Source organism: Brassica rapa, chromosome A03 (assembly GCF_000309985.2).
Source record: "Brassica rapa cultivar Chiifu-401-42 chromosome A03, CAAS_Brap_v3.01, whole genome shotgun sequence".
NCBI classification, from domain to species: Eukaryota; Viridiplantae; Streptophyta; class Magnoliopsida; order Brassicales; family Brassicaceae; genus Brassica; species Brassica rapa.
The window spans coordinates 26,101,767-26,126,988 of NC_024797.2; the positions used below are offsets into that span (position 1 = coordinate 26,101,767).

At 31.3% G+C, this 25,222-nt stretch overlaps 3 protein-coding genes and 1 long non-coding RNA gene across 6 annotated transcripts; 2 read left to right on the top strand and 2 right to left on the bottom strand.

Moving 5' to 3' along the window:
• The first annotated feature begins 3,889 nt into the window (after positions 1-3,889).
• LOC103861752 lies at positions 3,890-4,842 on the top strand. Its single transcript, XM_033288101.1, has 3 exons — positions 3,890-4,113; positions 4,276-4,371; positions 4,547-4,842. Exons 1-3 carry the CDS (start codon positions 3,940-3,942, stop codon positions 4,817-4,819), a joined length of 543 nt encoding a protein of 180 aa, XP_033143992.1. The 5' UTR covers positions 3,890-3,939; the 3' UTR covers positions 4,820-4,842.
• A 5,320-nt stretch (positions 4,843-10,162) lies between these two features.
• On the top strand, positions 10,163-12,299 carry LOC117132827. Its single transcript, XR_004456447.1, has 2 exons — positions 10,163-11,707; positions 11,814-12,299. It is a non-coding gene; the product is annotated as an uncharacterized LOC117132827 (long non-coding RNA).
• A 493-nt stretch (positions 12,300-12,792) lies between these two features.
• Positions 12,793-18,105, bottom strand: LOC103861359 (glutamate--cysteine ligase, chloroplastic-like). Of its 3 annotated transcripts, none has more exons than XM_033288085.1 (13): positions 16,120-18,105; positions 15,587-15,834; positions 15,333-15,483; positions 15,055-15,255; positions 14,812-14,961; positions 14,651-14,721; positions 14,497-14,565; positions 14,325-14,418; positions 14,149-14,238; positions 13,962-14,042; positions 13,795-13,887; positions 13,624-13,704; positions 12,793-13,545 (listed from the first exon to the last, which is right to left on the bottom strand). In XM_033288085.1, exons 2-13 carry the CDS (start codon positions 15,820-15,822, stop codon positions 13,318-13,320), a joined length of 1,545 nt encoding a protein of 514 aa, XP_033143976.1. In that variant the 5' UTR covers positions 15,823-15,834; positions 16,120-18,105; the 3' UTR covers positions 12,793-13,317. The 3 variants fall into 3 exon arrangements, with proteins under 3 accessions (XP_033143976.1, XP_033143977.1, XP_033143975.1); XM_033288086.1 differs by having other exon boundaries at positions 12,793-13,393; positions 13,476-13,545; positions 15,587-18,105; XM_033288084.1 differs by having other exon boundaries at positions 15,587-18,105.
• Positions 18,106-21,414: 3,309 nt separating this feature from the next.
• LOC103861360 (glutamate--cysteine ligase, chloroplastic) lies at positions 21,415-25,097 on the bottom strand. Its single transcript, XM_009139067.3, has 15 exons — positions 24,856-25,097; positions 24,299-24,618; positions 24,075-24,225; positions 23,877-23,984; positions 23,702-23,794; positions 23,432-23,515; positions 23,290-23,358; positions 23,126-23,196; positions 22,969-23,037; positions 22,542-22,635; positions 22,385-22,474; positions 22,220-22,300; positions 22,048-22,140; positions 21,876-21,956; positions 21,415-21,767 (listed from the first exon to the last, which is right to left on the bottom strand). Exons 2-15 carry the CDS (start codon positions 24,601-24,603, stop codon positions 21,609-21,611), a joined length of 1,548 nt encoding a protein of 515 aa, XP_009137315.1. The 5' UTR covers positions 24,604-24,618; positions 24,856-25,097; the 3' UTR covers positions 21,415-21,608.
• Positions 25,098-25,222: the final 125 nt, after the last annotated feature.

Genomic DNA, 25,222 nt, shown 5'->3' on the forward strand with positions numbered 1-25,222 from the left:
TTTATCCCCCACTTAAAAAACTCGATAGCTAATTCTTTGGCAAGCTCTAGCAGACCTTAGTTGTAGTTTTTTAATTGAAGTTAGTATTCTATAAATTGACAAAGTATGTTATTATTTTGTTTTAATGTTTTTCTTTGCAAACTTTACCTATGATAATCCAAAACTCATCATTACAATGGGTGTATGATTCCATTCTTGAATGCATTCGGACTTGCTCAACTCTTAAAGGTTTAATAATTGGGGATGAACTAGGAACATTCATGGAAAGTCTGGTGACAATGAAATCATGCAATGTCATTTTCTCAAACTGTGACTTGCATGCATTTTTGACTATGAATTAATTTGCTAACTTGAAGGGTTCAATTTTTGGTCAGATATGCAACAACATAGCAACACATATATCTCATATGGAGGTGAGTATATTTTATATATTTTGTCATACTTAACCAAAATCAGTTGATTCTTATTGTTTCCATTTTGTGTTGTAGATGGGAAAAATGGGCCAAAGAAACATTCAAGATCGTTGGGAAAACAGTGTTTTGAATCTTTTTGGGAGGATCAAGATCATTGGGAAAACAATGTTTTGGATCTTTTTGGAAGGACTGACTCTAGAATTTATAATGAGATACTTGATTAGTTTCGTTGTTACTACAACTTCGGCATTGGCCATGCAGTGCGGAACGACAACATTGTGGAAAAAGTCCTATAAGATCTCCATGTGACAACCTATGATAATTGTCTTACTTGGCATACTTGGAATTGTCGTCTAGCTGCTGGAATTCCACGTACTATCAAGGTTAGTGATTGATTTGACTTTACATATTCTATTATTTGCTTTCAATTATTTGTTGTTACAAACTTGTCTCTTTTCCTTAAGTAGTTAGGTTACAGATTTGAAAAAAAAACTAGAAGATTTTATGGGTTTCAAGGCTCTGATTCAGGTTTTAGAACATGGTTTAAGAATAGTACTCCATAATTTGGTTTAGCTACTTATTTCATCAATTTACTCTTCTTTTTTTTGGGTTTCCTTTTCGGATCATGGAAGCTAAAGCTTTCTGTTAGTATAAACCAAATCCCAAAGCTTAAGGTGAGAGACTGATTTATCTTCAGTAGGGTTTACTTTTGTACTGTTTGTCAAACATTTTTGCTTGCTATCAGTTTTTCTGGATACATTAAGTTTTTTTTATTACAAACAAAGAGACTTGAACAGTTTAGAAGAAACACATTATCAGATTGGGATGGACCAGTAAAAAGATAACTGTTAAATTTGGTAATTTGTAGACTGGTTAGAGTAAACTATGAGTAGGATTATACATTGATGACATATGCAAGCATTATGGTGAATTAGAAACGATAAGTTATGTATTTAATTAGCACTTGCCCATTTACTCAAAAATTATGAATTTGGATCCACTTTTTCAACACATCAAATCTGACCCTTGCTTTCAAAGGCTCCTCGAATAGATCTTTTGTTGGGTCAACGTTGATAGCATGTGCCTTGCAACTCTCTCCTCTTTGTTATCTATAAAATTTTATCCCCCACTTAAAAAACTCGATAGCTAATTCTTTGGCAAGCTCTAGCAGACCTTAGTTGTAGTTTTTTAATTGAAGTTAGTATTCTATAAATTGACAAAGTATGTTATTATTTTGTTTTAATGTTTTTCTTTGCAAACTTTACCTATGATAATCCAAAACTCACCATTACAATGGGTGTATGATTCCATTCTTGAATGCATTCGGACTTGCTCAACTCTTAAAGGTTTAATAATTGGGGATGAACTAGGAACATTCATGGAAAGTCAGGTGACAATGAAATCATGCAATGTCATTTTCTCAAACTGTGACTTGCATGCATTTTTGACTATGAATTAATTTGCTAACTTGAAGGGTTCAGTTTTTGGTCAGATATGCAACAACATAGCAACACATATATCTCATATGGAGGTGAGTATATTTTATATATTTTGTCATACTTAACCAAAATCAGTTGATTCTTATTGTTTCCATTTTGTGTTGTAGATGGGAAAAATGGGCCAAAGAAACATTCAAGATCGTTGGGAAAACAGTGTTTTGGATCTTTTTGGGAGGATCAAGATCGTTGGGAAAACAATGTTTTGGATCTTTTTGGAAGGACTGACTCTAGGATTTATAAAGAGGTACTTGATTAGTTTCGTTGTTACTACAACTTCGGCATTGGCCATGCAGTGCGGAACGACAACATTGTGGAAAAAGTCCTATAAGATCTCCATGTGGCAACCTATGATAATTGTCTTATTTGGCAAACTTGGAATTGTCGTCTAGCTGCTGGAATTCCACATACTATCAAGGTTAGTGATTGATTTGACTTTACATATTCTATTATTTGCTTTCAATTATTTGTTGATACAAACTTGTCTCTTATCCTTAAATAGTTAGGTTACACATTTGAAAAAAAAACTAGAAGATTTTGTGGGTTTCAAGGCTCTGATTCAGGTTTTAGAACATGGTTTAAGAATAGTACTCCATAATTTGGTTTAGCTACTTATTTCATCAATTTACTCTTCTTTTTTTGGGTTTCCTTTTCGGATCATGGAAGCTAAAGCTTTCTGTTAGTCTAAACCAAATCCCAAAGCTTAAGGTGAGAGACTGATTTATCTTCAGTAGGGTTTACTTTTGTATTGTTTGTCAAACATTTTTGATTGCTATCAGTTTTTCTGGATAAATTAAGTTTTTTTTATTACAAACAAAGAGACTTGAACAGTTTAGAAGAAACACACTATCAGGTTGGGCTGGACCAGTAAAAAGGTTTTCGGCATAGACTGTCACTCATTGTTGAACTTTAGGTTGGTATATTAATCAGGCATGTTCAGAACAAAACATGCAAACAGGTAACTTAGACATTGGTATGTCCGGTCCTGACATAATGGGTCTATATTCTGATGACATTATAATACGAAGGTCCATATTTTGTACTAAATAATATGTTTCCAAATCTTAGTAAGCTACTAAAAGGGAAACAATATTAAATAAATAAAATGGAGAAAATAAAAGAAATTTCTTCTGGCGGTAGTTTGGTCAAGATATTATTCTGATTTACTTAAATTTAAAATGAAAGATATTAACTCAGTGGCAAAGGTTGGTAAATATTATTAAAGATTAAAGGAAAGTTCAAATGTGTACTTTAGTTTTAATAGATTAGATTTAACGTAAAATTGAGGTTTTACAATATGCTTTGCATATGAGATATACTAAAAGTTTCCTCAGCAAACTGATATGAAATTATGTTAATTATTGTTGTATATAATCTGAAGAAATAAAAATAGAATACATAACCTATTTCAGACCAATGATTGTTCCAGTCTCCATCACCTTAGCATGGCCGGTTTTAGGTTACGAAGGTCTCTGGGCAAAAACATTTTTTAGGCCTTTTAATTAATTAATTTTGATATTATAATTAAATATTAAAAATAATATTAAAATTTAAAACAAAGTAACTAAATTTATCATTTTCGTTTTCAATTTTTAACTTTTAAAAACTTAGATTACCATGTCACTAAAATATTGTCACAATTTAACATTAAATATATGAAAAACAATCTGGACCCTTATTATAAAATAAAATAATATATATGGGCCTGTTATATCATTAGAACTTATTGGGTTTTAGATTGGTCCTGGCCAGATGCACTGCTTGCCATCGTAACTGATTTATGCAATTTATGATCATTAAATGGAAATAAATTGTCATATTAATTACCGTTCAAGACTATTGACCAAGATCTTAATCAAGACTTTAACTAAAGCAAATGGATTAGATTTTCATAGATTTTTGTGATAGTGAGTCTTCATTTAGCTGTGATGATGATTATGACTTTAACTAAGAGGAGTTACTTTAAAATAAAACATTTATTGTTTTCCATAATTCCAAATATCTTCAGTGTCTCTCCAGTGTTGACGAAAATGGAATTGGAGTTTTCAGCAATATGGATGATTTTCTTATGCATGTGTTATAGCCTTATGATAAGCTATAACCGGGGCATCGTCGAAGCAGCTGAGACATTAAAAAGTGTTGACGATTTGGACATAGAGCAAGAACTTAAGATTATTAACAGACCTGCGGTTAAAATCATCAAGGTTCATCATCATCTCACTCATCATAATTATAGATATGTTATAATTTCTAGAGATACAAGGACTTTAGGATTATATTATATAATATAAACTGGTAAAATAGATTGATAGTTGTTTTTATTTTGACTGATAAATTGATAGTTGTTGTTACTTCTGAATCCGCAGTCTATATATGGTGAACGGTATGGGTGCGTGGATTTCTACAAACAACCAGGATTTGATCACCCATCCATGAGGAATCACACATTCTTCCATGATAAGGTATATTGCTCTATTATGTATTATCTTAATTCTTAACCTATCATAAGTTTTTACAACATATGCAAAATCACATAAAATATATAAAACGATTGAGTTTTACTTGAAATTAGTTTTAAATCGGGTTGGTTCTATTATTTTGCCAACTTATTAAGAATTCATATTTTGTGATCAGTAGATGCGTATGTCATACCCCGAAGGATCAACAAAGCATAGGAGGGAGAAACTTAGTAAAAATCATTTTGGTCACTTATGGGAGAATGGTGTTGGCTGCCCTGTTGGTACGGTTCCTATACTTAGAGTCACTAAAACCGATTTCTTGAGATTGAAATCGCTCGGTGGTGACAATTCTAATCCCCGAGGTTCATGGAACAATACTTATGAACCTATGCTTTCCGGTAATGACCATCATGTAAGTGTACTTCCTCAAAGTTTTTTATTTTACAATTAGAATTGTCAAATATATAGTAAAATGTGGAAGTAATGAGACCGGTAGAGAACAGTATACACTATTAAATAATAGCTTCTTTTGTAGAATAATAAACTATAGACTATCAAGGTTTTGATGAACAAAAAATTATTTAGCTAGTTACGTGAGTAACTTTTAACCGTATATTTAAGCAAAACAAAAACTTTTAACCGTGTTCATGAAATATTAATTTATTCAACAGCCTTCACACTTCGATTACATATTAAAAAAATAAATAACTGTATATTTTGATCTAAAACTGTCAATTTTATAAAACACTAGAAAATATAAATTACTGTATTATTGGTATCTAATAACTCTACTTAAAGTAAAACCAGAAAAAGTCTACTCAAGATCTATACTAATTTATGAGCATATTACGGTTTAGCAAATATCAAAATGTAAAAGTTAGTTATTAAATCACACACACACACACACACATATATACTACCTATGTCCAAAACAATGTACTTCCGTAACTAACTTTAAATTATGCATTAACATCGGCCTAATGATAAATCATGTTTATGAATTTTAAAGTTTGGGTTGCTATTTTTACTCCTCCGGTTCAACCGAATCAAATCAGCTCCACTCGACTGCACATTCAGATCGGAAGTGAATTCATCCAAGCAGGCTGGACCTAATATCAGCTATATTTTTTTAAAATACTCGACGTAATTTGGTGTGCATTTCTTTCATTTTCTTAATTAATTAATGTAGTTCAATCCTATTTTTTATTCATTTTAGGTAAACCCCCTATTGTAACAGGGAGTCATAACTCGGCTATTCGTTTTTACTAATGTGAGCGAGCTATATCATATTTTTTTATACACGAACCACGAGTCATGCATGGCGTTTGTTTCTGTTTATAGTCAATAATAGTTGCATTTTACTTTCATGTATGCATTAAGAATAACCTTTGTGTTGGTAAATCAATTATTAGTGAGCGTTTTAGATTTTCATAATAGATTTAAGCATAAGTGGATAACCTTGTGAATAAAATATAATGTTTTATTAGTGAGCGTTTTATTATATTGACTAGGAATGGAACCCCCGCGATGCGGAGGAAAATCAATAATAATAATTATATATACAAATGTTTAGAATATAAAATAATAGTATATATATAGAAGTGGACATTTACAAATATTTCTATAATTAATATACTTCAAATAAAAAAATGATTTTTGAAAAAATATTTTTAATTTATTAAAATAATTAAATATAAAGTTATTATAAGAAAAAACAATCTCATAAATCTATTTTGGTTTAATATTCCTAATATATATATTAGCAAACTTAAAGTTTTTACAAAAATGGTATAACTCTTCTAAACATTTTTGTAATGTTGAATTGTAGAAAACAGTATAATATATAAAAAAATTGATTTCAAAGATGAAATTTTAGAATATATATTATTAGATTATTTAAAACAGTTTAAATGACTTAAAACATTTATACCTAAATACCAAAAATATATGTGAAAAAACCTCTAATCATAGTTGTTTGTTTTTATTTTATTTTATCTGTTAAAATAAAATGAGTAAATTTCAGAAATTTAGGAATTATCTAATCATTAAGTGAGATGAAATAGGTTATTTTGATGCGATTTTTGAAAATGAACTATGTGTGTTGTTATGTTTGCTCACGAATTTTTTTTAAAAAAAAAATTATTTTGCAGTGAACTAATAATATAATTGATAAATTACCAATTGATACGGTGTCTCCCAAAGTGATGTTTTTTCATTGTATCTTGCCACTCTTCATCTCCTTCTAATAAATCTTTTGCAACACATAATTGTTTAGCATTTGAAGATCAAATAACTTTTTTTGAAAGGAGTATTTTGACTCTTGTTAAATTTTGAGTTACACAAAATATATTTGTAGGATAAGATAACCAAATACAAAAAAATACGAATGGAGTTTTCAAGATTTATACGTGTTATTACAAAGATTGTTTATGATCCTTTGGGATAGTGAATCTCTCCCTCTCTCTTATTTTATCTGTTTCTTTTGTTTTGATGTTTCTTGTTATTGTTTTTTTTCATTCTTCACTACTATATATATAGATCAAAGATTTCAGTGGTTAACCACCAAAGATTACAATGGTTGATCACCAAAGGTTGTAATGATTCATTTAAAAATTGCACATGTTCATCTCAACAATTGCAAAGATTCATTTTAATCTCTACATAAAATTATATATATGAAAATAAAAAATACAATTTAAAAAAAAAAGAAAATATAAGAGATGTCTAATAGGTGAAATAAAATAAATATCTACAATAAACAAGAAAACGATAATAAAAAAAGAAATAAACAGTTATAAAGCAGTTTAAATGAAAATGTACTATGAATATAATTGAAAATCAATTAAATAAAAAGAGATATAATTTTAAAAAATAAAATTTTGAAAAAATAAACTTCTCAATCAATTTGCTTGGATACTTTGGTACATTTGGAAATGAAGAAATAATAAAGTTTTTAGTAATTTGGATATAGATCCTAGGGATACTCTTAATTTGGCTGAGTTGGAATCACTCCTATGGGCTGAGGCACAGTTGATGAAGGATCAGAAGATGGGAGCAGAGACTCAGGATACGATTTCTCAGTCAATCACAGGCAGATGGTGTTTTACAGATGGATCATGGAAAGAGGAGGATATGTTCTCTGGACAGGGGTGGTTCAGTACCTTACCTGGATTTGAGGGCCTAATGGGAGCTAGGAACGTAAGAGCGTCTCTCTCTCCTTTACATGCAGAGTTCGAGGCTTTACTATGGGCAATGGAATGTATGAGGAACTTAAGACAATTCCAAGTTACGTTTGCAACAGATTGTTCTCAATTGGTGAAGATGGTTTCGGAACCAGAAGAATGGCCGGCTTTTGCAAGTTATTTGGAAGATATCAGGAATCTGAAAGAGAGTTTTACACATTCAGAAATTATACACGTACCAAGGACGCAAAATAAAAAGGCGGATAAACTAGCACGCAGTGCCAGAACACAGCCGTCTTTCGTCGTCCACATGGATCAATATCCCCCGGGGTGGTTTACAGAGTCTATATGAGTCTGTAATGTTGTTGACAAAAAAAAAAAGCAGTTATAAATGAAAAGGTATCATAAACTGTTATAAAAATGTATAATGAACAGTTATGAACAAAATTCTAATGAAAAGACATATCCCAAAATCAAATAAAACAATAAGGTTGTATACATAAACGTTATATAAACTAAATTGGGATATATTATTCGTGGGTTGGTTGGTTTGTTTTACAATAGCAACAATGACAAGAAGGACACAACAATAACATGAAACAGATATAAACAATTTTGTATGTACGAAAGACAAACATTTTTATCTAGTATAAGAAAATTGAGACTAATGATTTCATTATTTCGTTTTGGATTTTTAGCTAACCAAACATTTAAAACTCTTCCTACTATTTTTTTGTTTATAACGTTTTAATTGAATATCTTCTAAAAATTTGTAACCAAATAACTGCTTAAAACTTTTTTTTCCATCATTTTATTAGCTCGATAAGTGAAAATTTTATTTGGAGAAATGCATGTCAAAGACTATTTATAGATTTTAAAAATTTATTTGAATAGTCACAACTATTCAATTTGAATAGTCACATTCTTCCAATTTAAAGGTAGTTATTTTCAAAAGATACTTATAAGAATAATCACAACTTTTCACTTTTTAAAAGATATTTATATGAATTTTTTAAAAAGATACAACCTTTCAACATTGAACTTTTAAAAAAGACACAACCTTTTGACATTTTTTAGAAAGGACACAACTTTTCAATTTAGAAGAGACACAACTTTTTAACTTAGAACTTTTATAAAAGAGACAACTTTTTGACATTTTTTAGAAAGGATACAACTTTTCAACATAAGTGAAATTCACAACCTTTGAAATTAATTAGGATTGCTATTATTAGTAGATTGAACATATATAGCCAGCCTTTTATTATACGAATTATGCATAACCTTTTTAATTTGTTTGAAAATTTGATAATTAAGCATAATGTTTTCATTTTTTCATATATAGAATTCTGTTTTCCATCATTATTGTTTTTGGATTAGGGGTTTCGCATTTGATCTAAACTTAACGCTTGATAATCATAATAATTCCCAAATACTATACATCAAATAGTACTTACATGTTAATTAGTAACTAGATTTTGATTCGCGCACCAGCGCGGGTGTATTTTTAAAAGATATAATGCTATTTGATTTTATATCACTATTTAGGATTGGAAAAAAAAACTCGAATCCGAAGAACCGAACTGATTCCGATCCAAAAAAGTAGTACTAAACTCGAATCAAAATTAATTAAATATTTGAATTATTCATAGTTTTGGTATTTAGAGAATTTAAATCTAATCCGATCCGAACTAAAGTATTTCGGATATCTGAATGTATCTGAAATAAATTTATATACTTATATATATTAATTAATTTTAGATTTAATGTACATACAAACATCCATAATATATATGATACTTTTAAGTTAGTTTCAATACTTGAAAATATATACAATTAGTCAAAATTAAATATCTAAAATAGTTAAAGTACACTCAAAACACTAAAAATACTTAAAATAATTATTGCTTTTCTGTTCAAATATTTAAACCAAACCAATTTATATGTTCATTTTAGGTACTCTAACATATGTTATTCAAATTTATATGTAATATATAATCACATATATTATATTTTTTAAATTTTATGTGAAATATAAAAATCATAATTTAAATTGGTGTTTGAAATTAAGCTTTGTATTGTATTTTTCTTATATATATTGAAAAAAGATTATAATGGTTATTTGAAAATATTTTAGTAAAATCAATTTTTGAATATATGTATATTTTTGAATAAATTATTGATATAAATCAATTTTAAATTATTATTTTGATTTAAACTATGTATATCAAGTAACATAAGTCCATTATTTTTTAGTATAACATAATGGACTTTCAATTTTTCTTAATAAAATAAGCTCATTATTTTTTTTTCTTAATATACTACTATCAATGTTTCCAAACAACATGATTAATCTTTTTTTTCTGTATAAATATTGACAAAAGCTTTAAATACTTATACTTGTGTTATAACGCTATAATAGAAATTTATTTATATTGTTGATGCGACTATGCAGGATAAGAAGGAAATCTTAACAAAATATTAAGAATAGTGTGTTTTACACGTTTTGGGAAAAGTATATACATATCCAAAATCGGCTAAACAATAAAATCCCTAAACCATTATGATTAAACCAGTTCTCTGTGCGCGGATCAACCTAAACCATTATGATTAAACGAACTGTTATTAAAAGCCCAAACAAAATTGAATTTTTATTTTAACCATTAACTAACACCCGAAAATTATGGGCTAAGAAACGGACTGGATTTTGAACATGATTAAAGGGTTACATTATTGATTGTATTTAAGACGCATAGTTTTAATTAAAGTGGCATGAGAAAGTAATTTTTGTGGAAAACTTAGGGCTAAGTACAAAATGTACTTCAGTTTTAATAGTTTAGATGGTTTAATATACAGGCAGGAGGACATCAGTGCTATCATTCCAGATGTCCCGATGGAGCCGGAATGATATTGGTCCGTGCAGATATGGCTCCGGGAATACCTCTTGATCCGCAAAACATAAAAGCTATTGACATCGCCATAACCAAGGTCACGTCTTTTTGGACTCATTATGTTTTTATTGTATAGTAAAAAAGAAAATGATCATGAGGCCAGAAAGAACCTGTCCTGGGCATAACCAAATATAACATAAGGCTTTGGATCTCTAAAAATTTCCGAGTTCATAAATATATGAAAATATGCCTCCGAATTGATTTTAAAAAAACTTTTGTATAATAATCCTTACTAAAAGTTATTAATAACTTTTGTGAGTACAGGACCAAACCAGCGGGAACTGGGGTCTGTACGTGTCGAATGAAGAAATTGGGTTCTGGCCATCGAGCAGGTTCAAAGAGAGCTCCGGGACGGGGGTAGAATGGGGAGGTGAAGTGTACAGTCCTTTATCATATATACGTGATATCTCCATTATCGACGAAAATTATAAGGCAGATAATACTGTGAAGAACACGGAGAGTTATACGGACGACAGTCATGGTTATAAAGTGAGAGACTCGACAGAAACATGGTGGAAAGTAGGTCATCTTGTTGTTTATGGAGGCCCCGGTAAAATTTAGAGACCATATGTTAAACAAATGAAGAATTTTTTACATTGAGAGACACTTTATCACTTTGGAATTGCATCCAAAGACACTTTCAACATGTGACAACCTTTTTTGATAGTGAATGTCATTTATGCCCTCTTCCAATAGAAAACCCAGAAACTAAACCAATCCATCAAACCGGTCAAACATCTTTTTCAATTTACTTTTTGAACCAAACTCATTTTAAATCAGTTTCTCAATCCCAATTATTTACGATAGTAGCAGCTTCTCTCTAAACAATTCTCACGGTGATTTTTAAAATTCCTAGATCTCTCCCACTAATACTCAAAATCCTAGATTCTCTTTCACTAATTTTTTTCCCTTCTGATTTTACCTCCGTAACACACCTCTGTTCTCAACCTTCTGAATCACATCGTCATTGTCATATCTTAATCTCGTATAAAAGAACAAAAGATATATTTTTCTTCTCTTCAAACCAATCCCTTAAACACTGATGTCTAATAACCCTAGATTTTCTGAAATCCTCCAATCTTCTAAATTCTTTGAATCTCTGAAACACACCAACTTCATCTTCCTCTACAAATAAACCAATTTTCTCATTTTGTCTAATCACCAAATTTTAATCCCACTCCAGTTTGCTTCAGTTTCAAGATATGTGAAGTTAGTTTTTTCACAACCCATACATATTCGTCTTGATTCTGGGTTTTAATTGGTTTATTCAAGTTTAGATTCTATAAGATTCGTCTTTGTTTTGTTAGTCTTTTAGTGTTATTGTGGATTTCAAAACCCAGATCTACGAAACTTCAATTTTAATTTTGATGGGTAAAGTGTGGACTCGGAAGGGGTAGACGGGTGGTGTGTGGATGGGCGGTGCGTGGATACTGGAGCGTGGATGGGCATTGTGTGGATATTGGAGCGTGGATGGGTTGTGTGTGGATGGTTAATAAGGGGACGAGTGATGTGTATGGACAAAGCAATCATGGTATTGGTCCACTTAATTTAGTTTTAAATTTTATAAAAAAATTAAAATATAAATGAGTATAAATTACAATTTCCACAACACATTGTCCACAGTATTGTGTTCACATAACTCAATTTTAAATTTTACAAAAATTAAAATATTAAAATAAATATATACATATATATCGATCTCAAAACATAGAAGAAAAAAAATTATAATTTATTGTATATATTATATATTACATTTAGTTACCACAATACAAAATAATAACAAATAAAATCTGTTGAAGAACACCAAAAACCTTTGATGAAGACACAAAACTGATGTCGTATGCTCAGTTCCCCCACATTCAATTTTAATTTTGGCCTTCAAATTATAAGTATCCATATACTATCTAACGGTAAATAATAAAGCATTTCTATTAATAAATATAACACATTAATGTATTTTAGAAAATAAGGACCAAACCAAACCGGTTTGGAATCACAAACTGACAAAGCTTTTAACAAGGATATTGTTGTCCATCTACGTACTACACGACAAAGAAAAGTGTCATACATGTTGAATGTGCCTCTAAATGTAAGACAAACTCAGAATGTAGCCTATAGTGTACAGAGGCGGATCCACTACGAAGTTAGGTGGGTCAGGTGACACATGTTAAAGTATGATAAATAGTTTATGATATGTAAGACAGTATAAAATCAGTAGCTTAAATGGTGAGTGTATAGGTTTTGACACCCCTAAACCTGGGTTCAAACTTCATCTTGATTTTTTTTTGTATACATTTTTTAAAATATATCTATTATGACACATGTAAACATTATTGCTGGGTCCGCCACTGATAATAGTGTAATGTAAGACAAACTCAGCACATTCATGTGCAACAGTACTCTACATGCATATGCTATTATATGTGTGGTAAAATAATAATAATAATAAAATAATTAATAATAACCGGAACTCGGTTTGGAGAAGTTTTTTTAACCGCATTGGAAACGAGGGCGTCTTAATTAAACCCTTTTACAAGTTAATAATAATAAAATATAAATATTTGTAGATTTAATAGAAATACTGCAACTAGACAAGGATGATTCAAACACACATGAACTGTGCGAGTTAATTAAACCCTTTTACAAGTTACCCACAACATTCTTACTCCGAGAATCACCATTTCCTGTACCATACACACCAAACGACAGCTTTTTAAACTTATTTGAAACAAGAAGACTTTTTTTTTTGGTGTAAGAACAAGAGGACTTTTATCTCTATATCTCATGTCCAAGAGATTTTGTCTTCTTAGTATTGCATTTCATGAAACAGAGGATCTACGCTTTGTCCCCAATCTCCATTGTACAACTTCAAGAGCTTCTCTGCAGGCGTAACACCTGGTTTTGCCAAGAAAAATAGGACCTTCATATACACTGATCCTACAAATACTTTCCGCTGATAACAAAAATAAAACATTACCTGTTATAGCTACCTCGGCGACAGCATCCAAGAAACCGGTTTCTTTATAGTTTCTACGCTCCAAACCATCCTGAGAAATAAGAAATAATCTCTATATGAATATATTTAATAACAAGGATAATGATATAGCAAACACAACACACTTCACCTTTGCTAGCTTTAAGACATCTTCTGCGACATGTTTTAAGGGACCATCTCTAAACATTGTCTTAAGGGCAGTGACTGGGACCTGTTGAAACAAAATAAGAATTGGTTGAAAGGGTAATATTTCGTTAAATTGCACAGTACAAGATTTTATTTATCTCTCTTCTTAGTTTACTTGTGTCCTAAGCATCTCTCTTTCTTCAGTAGTCCAGTCAGCTATCATATCAAGAACAGCTTGGAGACACTCCTCGTCGTATAGCAAACCCACCTGAGTTTTAAATATAAAATTAGATAAATCCGTAAATCAAGTGTTTATTTCTTTTGAAAAGAATATGTAATTACCCAAAAAGCTGGTAGGGCACACAACATCTCCCTGGAACCTCCATCAGCTCCTCTCATCTCCAAGTATCTCTTTAACCGAACCTAATAGTGTAGTTACAGAACATCATCTTCTTAAAAATTACCCTAAACTAAATCAAGAAACAGGGAGTTCAAAATGATATGGTGTTCTTGAAACAGAATAACCAACCTCTGGCCATATTGTTCCTATATGGTTTTCCCAGTCGTTAATGGTGGGCTGTTCATGAGATAGATGAGAAGTTTTCCCAGACAAGAAATCCTACAAATTCAAGAAATTTGTTTGGATTATAAGCCGGCTCAAAATAAAATTTAAAGGTTTTACATTCATCCTGAAAAGAAGTAGACCCGAAATGTCATTCCTCTACAGTTGAGGTAGCTTTTGTTTCTGTGTAAGAAGCACATTGGAACATCAAGTGCATATTCGACATACCGCTCAAACCTATAACAAGAAACTGAAGATTAACCATACTGTTCTGAACAAAGCTCAATGAGTTAGACAAAACATTCTGATACTCACCCGAATGAGTCATAGAACACAAAAGGTATCATTCCTGTCCGGTTCTTATCGGTATCTATCCATAAATGACTGTAAAAACATCTCAACAGATTAAAAGAACTAATACTAAAAAGAATAATGAGAGGCTACACCAAATAGTAATGTATAAACCAACCTTCTTATACTTAGAAACCCATTTGGTTTTCCATTACTAAATGGGGAGTTTGCGAATAGAGCTGTCACAATCTGTTTGATAAGGATATAACAAAAAAGAGTAAGACACATATTTGTTTTGAGTCCAAAGAAACAAAAATTTAAGAGCTGAAGTTTTCTCACAGGTTGCAAAGCTAGACTAGCGCGAAATTTCCTGATCATATCGGTTTCTGAACTATAGTCTAGATTGACCTGAACAGTACACGTTCTGAGACCCAAGTCAGGTCCTGAGCCAGTTCTGTCTAAATAGCCTTGTATAATGTCATACCTTCTCTGCACATAGAATATACTTTGAACTGTCAGACAAAGAGATAGAGTAAGACACGTTCACTATATCAGAACTAATGTGTTTGTGGAGGAAGGAACCTTGCGCACAATGGTTGCATCCTCAAGACTAGATTTCGGTTCATAACCAATTCCTAGGAAACCAATTCCCAAATCCTCAGCAACAGTTTTCACCTGGTAAAGGTGTGAATGGAGCTCATCATAAGTTTGGTGCAAAGTCTCTAGAGGTGCTCCACTTAGCTCTAGTTGGCATCCTCGTTCTAATGATATGTTTTTCATTCCCTGAGATTTACTAAAATTTTCTCAACAAACTGATATGACATTATGTTAATTGTTGAAAAAAAAAAAGAGTACATCACCTGTTTCAGACCAATGATTGTCCCAGTCTCCATCACCTTATCCCAATCAAATCTCTCGGAAATACCATTAAGCAGTGCAGTTATTTGTTCATACGTGATAGGGCGCAAAGTTTTGACATCAAAACCGATTTTCTCGTGTTCCGTACCTATTCTAAACACCCAACCCAAGAGATACATAAAACAATACAAAAGGTGAGCTGGGACAAGTAATTACCGTTAAAGAGAAAAATAGAAGAGGATAATCGTTGTGGTACCTCCACATTTCCTTTGTCTTGCATCCAGAAGAAAAATAGGCAATGAGATCTTCTTTAGTCAGTGGCTCGGTCGCGAGAGCAGAATAGCTTGCGGTTGTATTTGTCCCTTGGTTGCTTGCAACTATCTTGCTTCTTTTACAAGTAAGAAATTTCTTGTGTGAGGAGCTAACATTGGTTTTCAAAGCACTGAGGTTCATTACAGCACCAAGCCCACAAGAAGAGAATACTAGCGCCATGGAATATAGTTCCTGCAGCAACTATTTTAAGTTTATTAACCCATACGTTAGTGAATAAAATTACTACATGAAGTTACCATTTTAGTGAAAAACATTTACTGACTATATTTTCTCAAAGAGTTTGCAAGATACTGAGATAAAGTGGAGATAAATCTTTCAACTGTAGCTAAGTAAACAAATCCATGTGTCATATTGGCTAAGTGTTTGTTTTTTCTATGTAAGAAATTAGCAACGGATCCCTAAATTGAACTACTTTGAAACGTAAATGAAGAGCTAAAAAGACGAAAGAAATTTAACCTTTGACAAAGAAGGGGAGCTAGAGCTAAGAATCAGTTCCAAAAAAAAAGAAGGGGAGCTAGAGCAAGAAAGGTTGGGTTAGTAGAAGTAAAGGTAGTTGTGTAGATACTAGTTGCATATATTATATATAACAGATTATTTCTCATTGGATTTATGATTAAGTTAAATAATGCACACAGCCAGTAGTAACTAGTTGTGTACTTACGTTATAAATAAATATAAATATAAATATAAATATATATATATATAATAACAGATTATTTCTCATTGGATGTATGATTTAAGTTAAATAATGCACACATCTAGTGGTAGTGTTGTAATTACGCTATAAAAAGAAAAAAAAATATATATATATATATATATATATATCAGATTATTTCGTATTGGATGTATGATTAAGTTAAATAATGCACACATTTAGTGGTAGTGGTGTAATTTCCTTACACACATGTGGTACTAACCAGATTTAATTATCATTTTATCACAACTATGTTTACATAACCAGTCAGTGTTGCCAAGCTTCATGATGGTTTCCGAGGCCACGTGAATCAAAACGAATATATTCGTTTCGTTTCGTTTTTCGTAGTATGGCAACGTGATTTGTCACTTTTTGAATAAGACGAAAGGGAAATGTTTAACATATATTTGATTTATTTTATAGTAAATAAATTTTTGATACTAGTGACAAATGTTGCCATACTACCAAAAACATGTGGATTATGATTTATTAAATATATTTGATTTATTTTATAGTAAATAAATTTTTGTATTCCTTCAATTATTCACATGTATATAAATTATAAAAGATGATAAATGACATTACATAGTCATTTCAAGCTAATATATATATTCATAATAAATGATGTAATGTATCTATGGTATATTATCGAGTTTATTTCTATGAATATATTAGTATAAAAATGTGTTGTTTTTATTATTTGTTAGAAATGTATTGGTATATTTCTTTATTATTTGTTAAAAATGTGTTTTTTATGATTCTAAAAATTAAAATTGGTTTGGATTCAAAATATATCAATAGCTATAGATAGATATATTAAATGTTTATTGAGATATTTTTAATCGGGTTGCTCAATTTAAAATATATTCATTTAGTATTTGTTATAACTTTTCAGTATTAATTTTTTATTAAAGTTTAACGTAAGTAAAAAGCTTGAGGAGAGCCGAGCGAGGAAAGAGGGTAAATTCATGGATAGGGAGTATATTCATTGTCGAGTAGTTGCTTCCCGGTGTTGAAGGGACTTGGTTGGTCAGGTTTACTGTCGGTACCTTGATATTCGATCGAGAGAACACACACGAGAACCAAAACGTCTTTTGGTCATATAATAATGATGCTCGGAGTATGTGTTCAAGTCATATATATAATGCAAATACTCTATATCTCTATAATATTATTCGAGAAGTCACTTTTCTAGGTGTCACGTTCACGTTAACTCTCATGGTGGTTGATTACTACGTTGCCCCTAATGAAATAAAAAAGTACATTTAAATATTATTCTTTACTTTTAAAAATTTTCCAAATAACAATATAAATAAAAAGGAAACATTTAAAAGTTTTAAAAATAATTTAAAAACGAAATATATATATATATATATATATATATATATAATATGATTTCATAAAAAAAAAAAAAAGTTCACAAAATAGTAATATTCCATTTAAACGATATCTTTAAGTAACAAAAAATATACTTTTGAAGTAATAAAATACTTTTTTTTATCTACATATTCGTAGATGACAAAGTATATTTGTATATAATGTGATTTCATAAGAAAAAAAGTTCACACAAATGATCTTGATATTAGAAAAAGAAATATTTTTCTTTTAAAACATAATTTTAAACAATACAAATATATATTTTCAAAGTAATTGAATTTTTTTATATATATCTATATATTTTCTTAGATGATTACACAAAATAATTAAGTAACATAAACGTATATAGGTTTAATTGACAAAAAATATTTTTTATTATTATTATTATTATTGAAGTATTTTTTTATGTTTTTTCATATATTTAGTTTACTATAATATCTTACAATTAAGGGAAAATAAATAGATTTTATTTTACTTATATAATATAATTTATAAAATACAATCACATTTTTACTGTATATTTTAAGAGATATTGATAAAACTAAAAATAAATTTTAGCAATAAACATATTAACAAATGAACATATTAGCAACTAATCCAACTTATATCTAAAATCATAGATGTAACTACAATAAGAATGTATAATTTATTAGCAACTAACCCAACTTATATATAAAATCATAGATGTAATTACAATAAGAATGTATAATTTATTTATTTTTTTTATATAATAATAAATTATTTATTTTGTTTACATAATAATAATTTATTTATTTTGTTTATATAAATTATATGATGACATAAAACATATTAACAAATGATAAATAAAATATTAACTCACTGTTACAATTTAGATTTTTTGTAAAATTTATATATATGCATGAGACTTTAGATTATTATCATTATATTAATTTATGTAATTTGGAATCAGACATTTTAGTTTATTTTTTTATTTCATTCTAATCACAATAAATCTTAAATTATACATAATCTTAATAAAGTATACTTATGTATTTAAGACAACAGCCAACCTAAAATGCAAATAAGAAAATTAATATATTTACAAAAAAATATATTATAGTAGAATTCAAATAAATAAACAGAATCCAATATGTACAAATGACAACTAAATTGACTATAAAAACAAAAAAAAAATAATTAGATAATTATTTAATTAAAGTAATACGATATAATTAATATAAATTATACATACAAATTATAAATTAATTTAAAATTAAAAATAAATATCAATTAATTACTATATTATATTTATTTTATAAATATTTATGTCCGTGCATGAGCACGGGAAAATCACCTAGTTTTAATGAATTTTGGGCATTATGGCTTTAAGGATTCATAAATAGGCCCTAAAATTTGTCAGTGGGTGATTATATTGGAAAATTAATATACTTAAGAAAACAAATGTATTTATATCAAGCCAACTGAAAATTAATCGCGTCTTCTTCAATCTCTAACTCCAGAAGGCCAGAAGTTAATCCTGAAACCCTAATCCATAGAGAGAAGCAAGACGATTCCTGACGGAATATTGGTGCGTTCGCTAGTTCGGCCTCTTCCAACGGATTGGTTTTGATGGAAGGAACTGGTTATGACTCCTTTATTGGTAAAATCTATTATTACAACAGTGGGTTGAAATCCCTTCTTTCTTGTCCTTATGAAAATTCCTATACGTTTAGTCTGGTGACGCGCTTCGACTGAGGACAAAGTCGTTTTGAGTTTTAAAGTTGTAAGGACTGAGATAGAATCTCAGACTTGTTTGAACTTTTATATCCATTCGTCTGAGACAGAGATTTGGACTTCCAAGCAGCCACGTTGCCCTTGTCACATCCCTTACCCCCCAAATAGATTTTGAGCTTCCTGATCCTGGAGTACTCTTGGCTCATGATTTCTATTATAAATCCGATGAGTTGTTGGTTATACCTCTCCAAGATCATTCGGATTAAAAGTACAAAAGAGCCTTTTCTACATCCGGAGGGTTTGTCATGTACCTCAGAACATTAGGGCAAGAGATAGGCGATGTTTTGAAGGTATGGAGGTTGAAAAACAATAAAGAATGTTGGCAACTTTTTTTGTGGGAAATCCACCTTCACATTTATCATGTGGTCTGATACAGGTTATTATGCACTTATGGCAATGCATCCACTGGATATCAATATGTCTATATATGGAGTCTGAAAAACCGTTACTTGGTAACATGGAACTTGCGACACAAAACTCTTAAAAGTGGTATGGTAATGATGATCATCAAGATTATTTTGTGAACCACTCTATTATTGGAGAGTATCTTATTATTCTATTTTTGTTTCTTTTCTCCCCCAAGAATTCGAAGAATCAAGAATCGTTACTTGCCGACCACGAGCAAATGGCTTTATCCGCATCTGGCTTGTCGGTGTTTACACTGAGTTGGATAATGTTATTGCTACTCGTCTCTTTACTACTAAACAAAATTAGAAAAATAAATCAAATTAAACTGAAGAAGAAATTAATTTCATCTTTAGTTTTGAAAAATTGAAACATCAAATTAAAGCATTGTTCAAAAACTCTGTGGTCAGTTATAACTAATTTTCTATGAAATAACCCAATAACCAATGGAATAACTTTGGCCAAATTTTCAGAAATTCAAAAACCAAATAATTACTTACATATTCTAATATTTGGCATAATAATCATGCACTTGAAGTTTGGTAGATAGAGATACATATGAGGTGGTACTGGATTTAAACATTTAAGTGATTTTGAAAGAATTCAATTGAAGACATAAATAATAGACTTGAAGTATTTAAAAGATTTTAATGCTTTTGTTTAATTCTTTCATTTTGGATTTTAAAGGAATACAATTTGATAGAAACCAATTCTTTTAAATTATATTTTGAATCTTTATATAAAATGCACTAAGAAGGAACAAAAATTTTACAGATAAAAATAATAAAACCATTATCATTTTCATACCATATATAGAATTAGTATATTGAATAGCACTAAATTTAAAATACGTTAGTAAAACGATTTCAAATACATAATCCTATTATCTTAGAACCTATTAAACCGGAATTTAAAAATTGATTAAATACATAATTGAATAACATAAAAATTTTACACTTCAGTTTTTCAAATTGAGTTGAATTTCTAAATTGCATATTCCCACCTAAAACTTGTCGTATCACAATCATCTACCAGATTAATTTGTTTTCCTCTTAAATATTTCACTCAAATACATGGTATTTTAATATTTTTCTATTAGTTTCAGGTTTATTGATGATATAAGTTTTATGATAAGTTACAAAAACATGTGATGATAAGTTTTGTGCTACCATTATTTTAAGGTCGTAAGAAAGTAATTCCTTTTACATTTGTTTTCAACTTAAAATTATTTTTATTAAAGCGTAAAGTGACAATTATAACTTTTTCTCGTACACCATCGCCAATCAAACCACACGTACAGTTCATAAAAAAAGATCCCTCAAGAACCTCAAATTCGATTGAATTCTGCAGTCTCAAAATGGAAATAACTTTATTATAATATAACCACTACATACATCGCGTGTACTCTGTGTTACTTACTCAAAACTTGTTTTCCCTGAAAGTCAGTCTATAGTAGTATAACTTAAAAATTTATTAGCAATTGATCATTGCTCGTTCATGTTAAGATTAGAGACATCGAGTTAAGTCCAAAGAACACATATCATTGTGTTGGAAGTTGTGAATTATACCAGATAATTTTCTTCTGACTTTTTCGATGCTTCGAATCTTTAATAACAAAATCAGTTTTCAAATCCGATTACAACAAAAAAAAAACACTTATTCCTGAGACCTGAGTTCTTCAGATAGCATAAACTCGCACCTTGAAGTCCGGTCCTTAGTACAGCAGTTCCTGGAACACAGGATCTACGCTTTGTCCCCATTCTCCATTGTACATTTCCAAGAGATTCTCTGCCGGCGTAACTCCTGTTCTGACCACTTCAGCGACAGCGTTCAAGAAACCAGCTTCCTTGTAGCCTCTACGGTCTAAACCATCCTGAGGTAGGAAGCACACAATAGTATTTATAGCTAGGCACTGAACTGGAGCGGATAGATATCTGGCTTTCAAGCTTTCTAAGAGAGTTGCTTATGATTATGAACATACCTTTGCGAGTTTCAGGACATCTTCAGCGACATGCTTCAACAAACCATCTCTAAACGGAGTCTTTAAACCAGTCACCGGAACCTGTTGCAAACATCAAGAATTGGTTTAAGAGGAGATGTTTTCTAACTGTGGAATAAGAGAGAATGTAAAATGTGGCTTGTGTCAGTATTACTTTGTTCCTTAGCATCTCTCTTTCTGCTGGAGTCCAGTCAGCTATCAGATCCAATACAGCTTGGAGAACGTCCTCATCATATAACAAACCCACCTGAAGTTTGAAGAAGAAGGTATTCAAAACAACAGCCGGTATAACTTGAAAAGCAAGGTAAGCTAATAGATGTAATTACCCAGAAAGCTGGAAGGGCGCAGAGTCTCCTCCAGGGACCTCCATCAGCACCTCTCATCTCCAAGTATCTCTTCAACCGGACCTATTAATGTAACGGCTCAATATAAGACATGGAACTGAAAGTGATTGGCTAATTAATGGACTCTTAGAGGCATAGATGATAAACCTCTGGGAATATTGTTGTCAGATGATTTTCCCAATCATTATATGTTGGTAGTTCCCCAGGGAGACAAGGAAGCTTTCCAGCCAAAAATTGCTGCAGGAAGAAGAAAATTATTTGGTTGAAAGAATCTAACAAAAAAGATCTAAGGATAGATTTAGACCCGAAATGTCATTCCAGTACAGTCGACGTATTTCTTGTTTCTGTAGGCAAAGTACATAGGGACATCAAGTGCGTAGTCAACATACTGCTCAAACCTATACCAACCAGGGAAGAACAAAAAACAGAGTAGTACAAGTAAGTTTTAGCGAAGCTGTTTCATGAGAAAGAATATATCCAAATCTTCATACTGTAACACATATACATATGTAAGAGCATCCGCAGAAAAGCATATTGTAAATGACCATTAGTCATCGAGAATGCCAAACAGAGTCTTAATATTTTTTTACAAGCATCTCATATATATATTTTTTTTGATAACCGAGTGTCCTTGCCCCACCGTGGTAGTCCAGACTAGAGACCGAACCCTTTAGCATCTCATATTAAACTAACCAATTAATGCAGTGTTTGTTCTTGGATTTCATACTCACCCGAAAGAGTCATCGAAAACAAAAGGTAGCATTCCTGTGCGGTCCTTGTCAGTGTCTGTCCATATGTGGCTGTCGAAACAAAAGAGAGTTATAACGTGGAAGGGAAACAATAACTAAACGAATATAGTGGATAATGACAATTAGATCTACAAGAAACCTTCTCATGCTGAGAAACCCGTTTGGCTTTCCTTCGGTAAAAGGGGAATTTGCAAATAAAGCCGTTGCTATCTGTTCAGTTTGGATAAATTGAGGCAATGATTAATCATAATCGCTAATAAAAAAAGTTTCTGGTTATGCCATAAAAGAGCTCGAGCTTCTCACAGGTTGCAACGCAAGACCAGCACGGAACTTCCTGATCATATCAGCTTCAGAGCTAAAATCCAGATTAACCTGTCAATAAGTTTCAGCATAAGTTTAGTTGAAGGAACTTCTAAGTGATAAGAAGTCAGAATGTTCATCTAACCTGAACAGTACACGTTCGAAGCATCATATCAAGTCCAAGGGAACCAACTTTGGGCATGTAGTTTCTCATTATGTCGTATCTCCCCTGCACATATCACACTATATTAAGATCTCACTGCCATATCCGGCAAAAACATGATACTAGTAAATCCTTTATAGAAACAACAATAACATTCACATGTCGTTGGCCATGTAGAATCAGAGATAGCTGAATTAGCTATAAAAGAGATAGAAACCTTTTTAAATAATGAGAATAGAGAATGCGTTATACCTTCGGCATGATGGGTATATCCTCCCTACGCCATTTGGGCTGGAAACCGATTCCCAAGAAACCAATTCCCATCTCCTCAGCCACAGCTTTAACCTGTTCATATCAATATAGAGAGTTGGTTTGTTTATCACATCTTAAGGGTAAGAGTATTGAGAATTACCATCTCTCAAACTACCTGATAAAGGTGTGAGTTGACTTCAGCACACGTTTGATGCAGAGTCTCAAGAGGAGCACCACTAAGCTCAAACTGACCCCCAGGCTCAAGTGAAATGCTTTGTTTCCCCTGATACAACAAAAGAGATAGAATCATTTATATCAAACTAACAAAAGTATTTATTTTTAACAAAAGAAGCAGCTGAGGGAGATGTTTTACCTGCTTGAGACCAATGATCTTGTCACCTTCCATGACTTTCTCCCACTCAAATCTCTCAGCGATACTGTTAAGCAGCTCAGCTATCTGATCATACTTCATAGGGCGCAGAGTCTTCACCTCAAAACCAAACTTCTCATGTTCTGTACCTATTCTGCAAACTCAGAATCTTAGGATAAAACAATCTGAGGGTAGCAGCAGTATACATCATAACAAACAAAAAGTACCTCCATTTATCCTTTGATTTGCAGCCAGAGGCGAGATAGGCAATGAGATCCTCTCTCGTCAACGGCTCAGCTGCAACAGCAGCAGAAGCCTCATCCGTAGGAGGGCTAGCCGCAACAATCAACTGATGCTGCCCTCTCTTACTCCTCTCAACAAGCATCGATTTGGGAGAAAGACTCCTAGAGAAGGAGCAATCTTTCATCCTCAACACATTTACACAACCAGAAACTGCTTTAGCTCTAGTCTTTGAGCATAGAGTTCCAGAAGGAACAGTGTACGCCCCTCCTCCCTGAGACAAGAGCGCCATGTGTATATACGTTTCCTGTAACAAACAACACTGATTATTTGATTTAAAATTAAATTATAAAACTTTAAGCTAGTTTTCATCATCATCATCTCGGTTTATAATTACAAAGTGAACCGTGTGGATCATTAAACCGGAGACGACAAACACAAACCGGAATCAGAGCAAAACAATTCCAACTCCAAATTAATCAAAACAACAACAATTATGCAATCGTGAAAAAATATAATCGAAAGAGAAATCGATTCGTCAGACCTGAATTCGTCAACGATGATGGCGATTTGAAAGAGGAGAAAAGAGATGGAAGCAGAGGAGAAGGTGGAGCTTTTCAGCAGCTTCGCATCGGCTTCGTCTCCATTTATATCAGACTGAGAGTGTCTGCGAGAGAGAGAGTCAAATAAATTAATTAATATTAATAAATAAAAATGAAAGTGTTGTTTACTTTCTCTCTCTCTCTCAAGCACGAGCCGATCAGTGGAGCTGAGCTGTATAAATGAAGATTCTTTCGCATTTTTGCCTCCTACTTCTCTTTTATTTATTACATTCACCCCTTTAGTTACGAATGTTGCGTTTTCATCATGTTTGAATTTGGATTGTGATCATCATAGTTATATTTATCTAG

Bases quoted from the DNA above. Each gene is read 5' to 3' on its own strand.
- LOC103861359 (XM_033288085.1), bottom strand. From the start codon at position 15,822: ATGGCGCTAGTATTCTCTTCTTGTGGGCTTGGTGCTGTAATGAACCTC. The intron at 13,888-13,961 runs GTAATTACATAT...TTTAAAACTCAG, and splicing joins GTGCCCTACCAGCTTTTTGG to GTGGGTTTGCTATACGACGA. The intron at 13,705-13,794 runs GTAAACTAAGAA...TTGTTTCAACAG, and splicing joins GAGAGATGCTTAGGACACAA to GTCCCAGTCACTGCCCTTAA.
- LOC103861752 (XM_033288101.1), top strand. From the start codon at position 3,940: ATGGAATTGGAGTTTTCAGCAATATGGATGATTTTCTTATGCATGTGT. The intron at 4,114-4,275 runs GTTCATCATCAT...CTGAATCCGCAG, and splicing joins CTGCGGTTAAAATCATCAAG to TCTATATATGGTGAACGGTA. The intron at 4,372-4,546 runs GTATATTGCTCT...TGTGATCAGTAG, and splicing joins ACACATTCTTCCATGATAAG to ATGCGTATGTCATACCCCGA.
- LOC103861360 (XM_009139067.3), bottom strand. From the start codon at position 24,603: ATGGCGCTCTTGTCTCAGGGAGGAGGGGCGTACACTGTTCCTTCTGGA. The intron at 23,985-24,074 runs GTAAAACATCTC...TTGTTGTATCAG, and splicing joins AGATCATTGGTCTCAAGCAG to GGGAAACAAAGCATTTCACT. The intron at 23,359-23,431 runs GTTAGATGAACA...ACTTATTGACAG, and splicing joins TTCGAACGTGTACTGTTCAG to GTTAATCTGGATTTTAGCTC.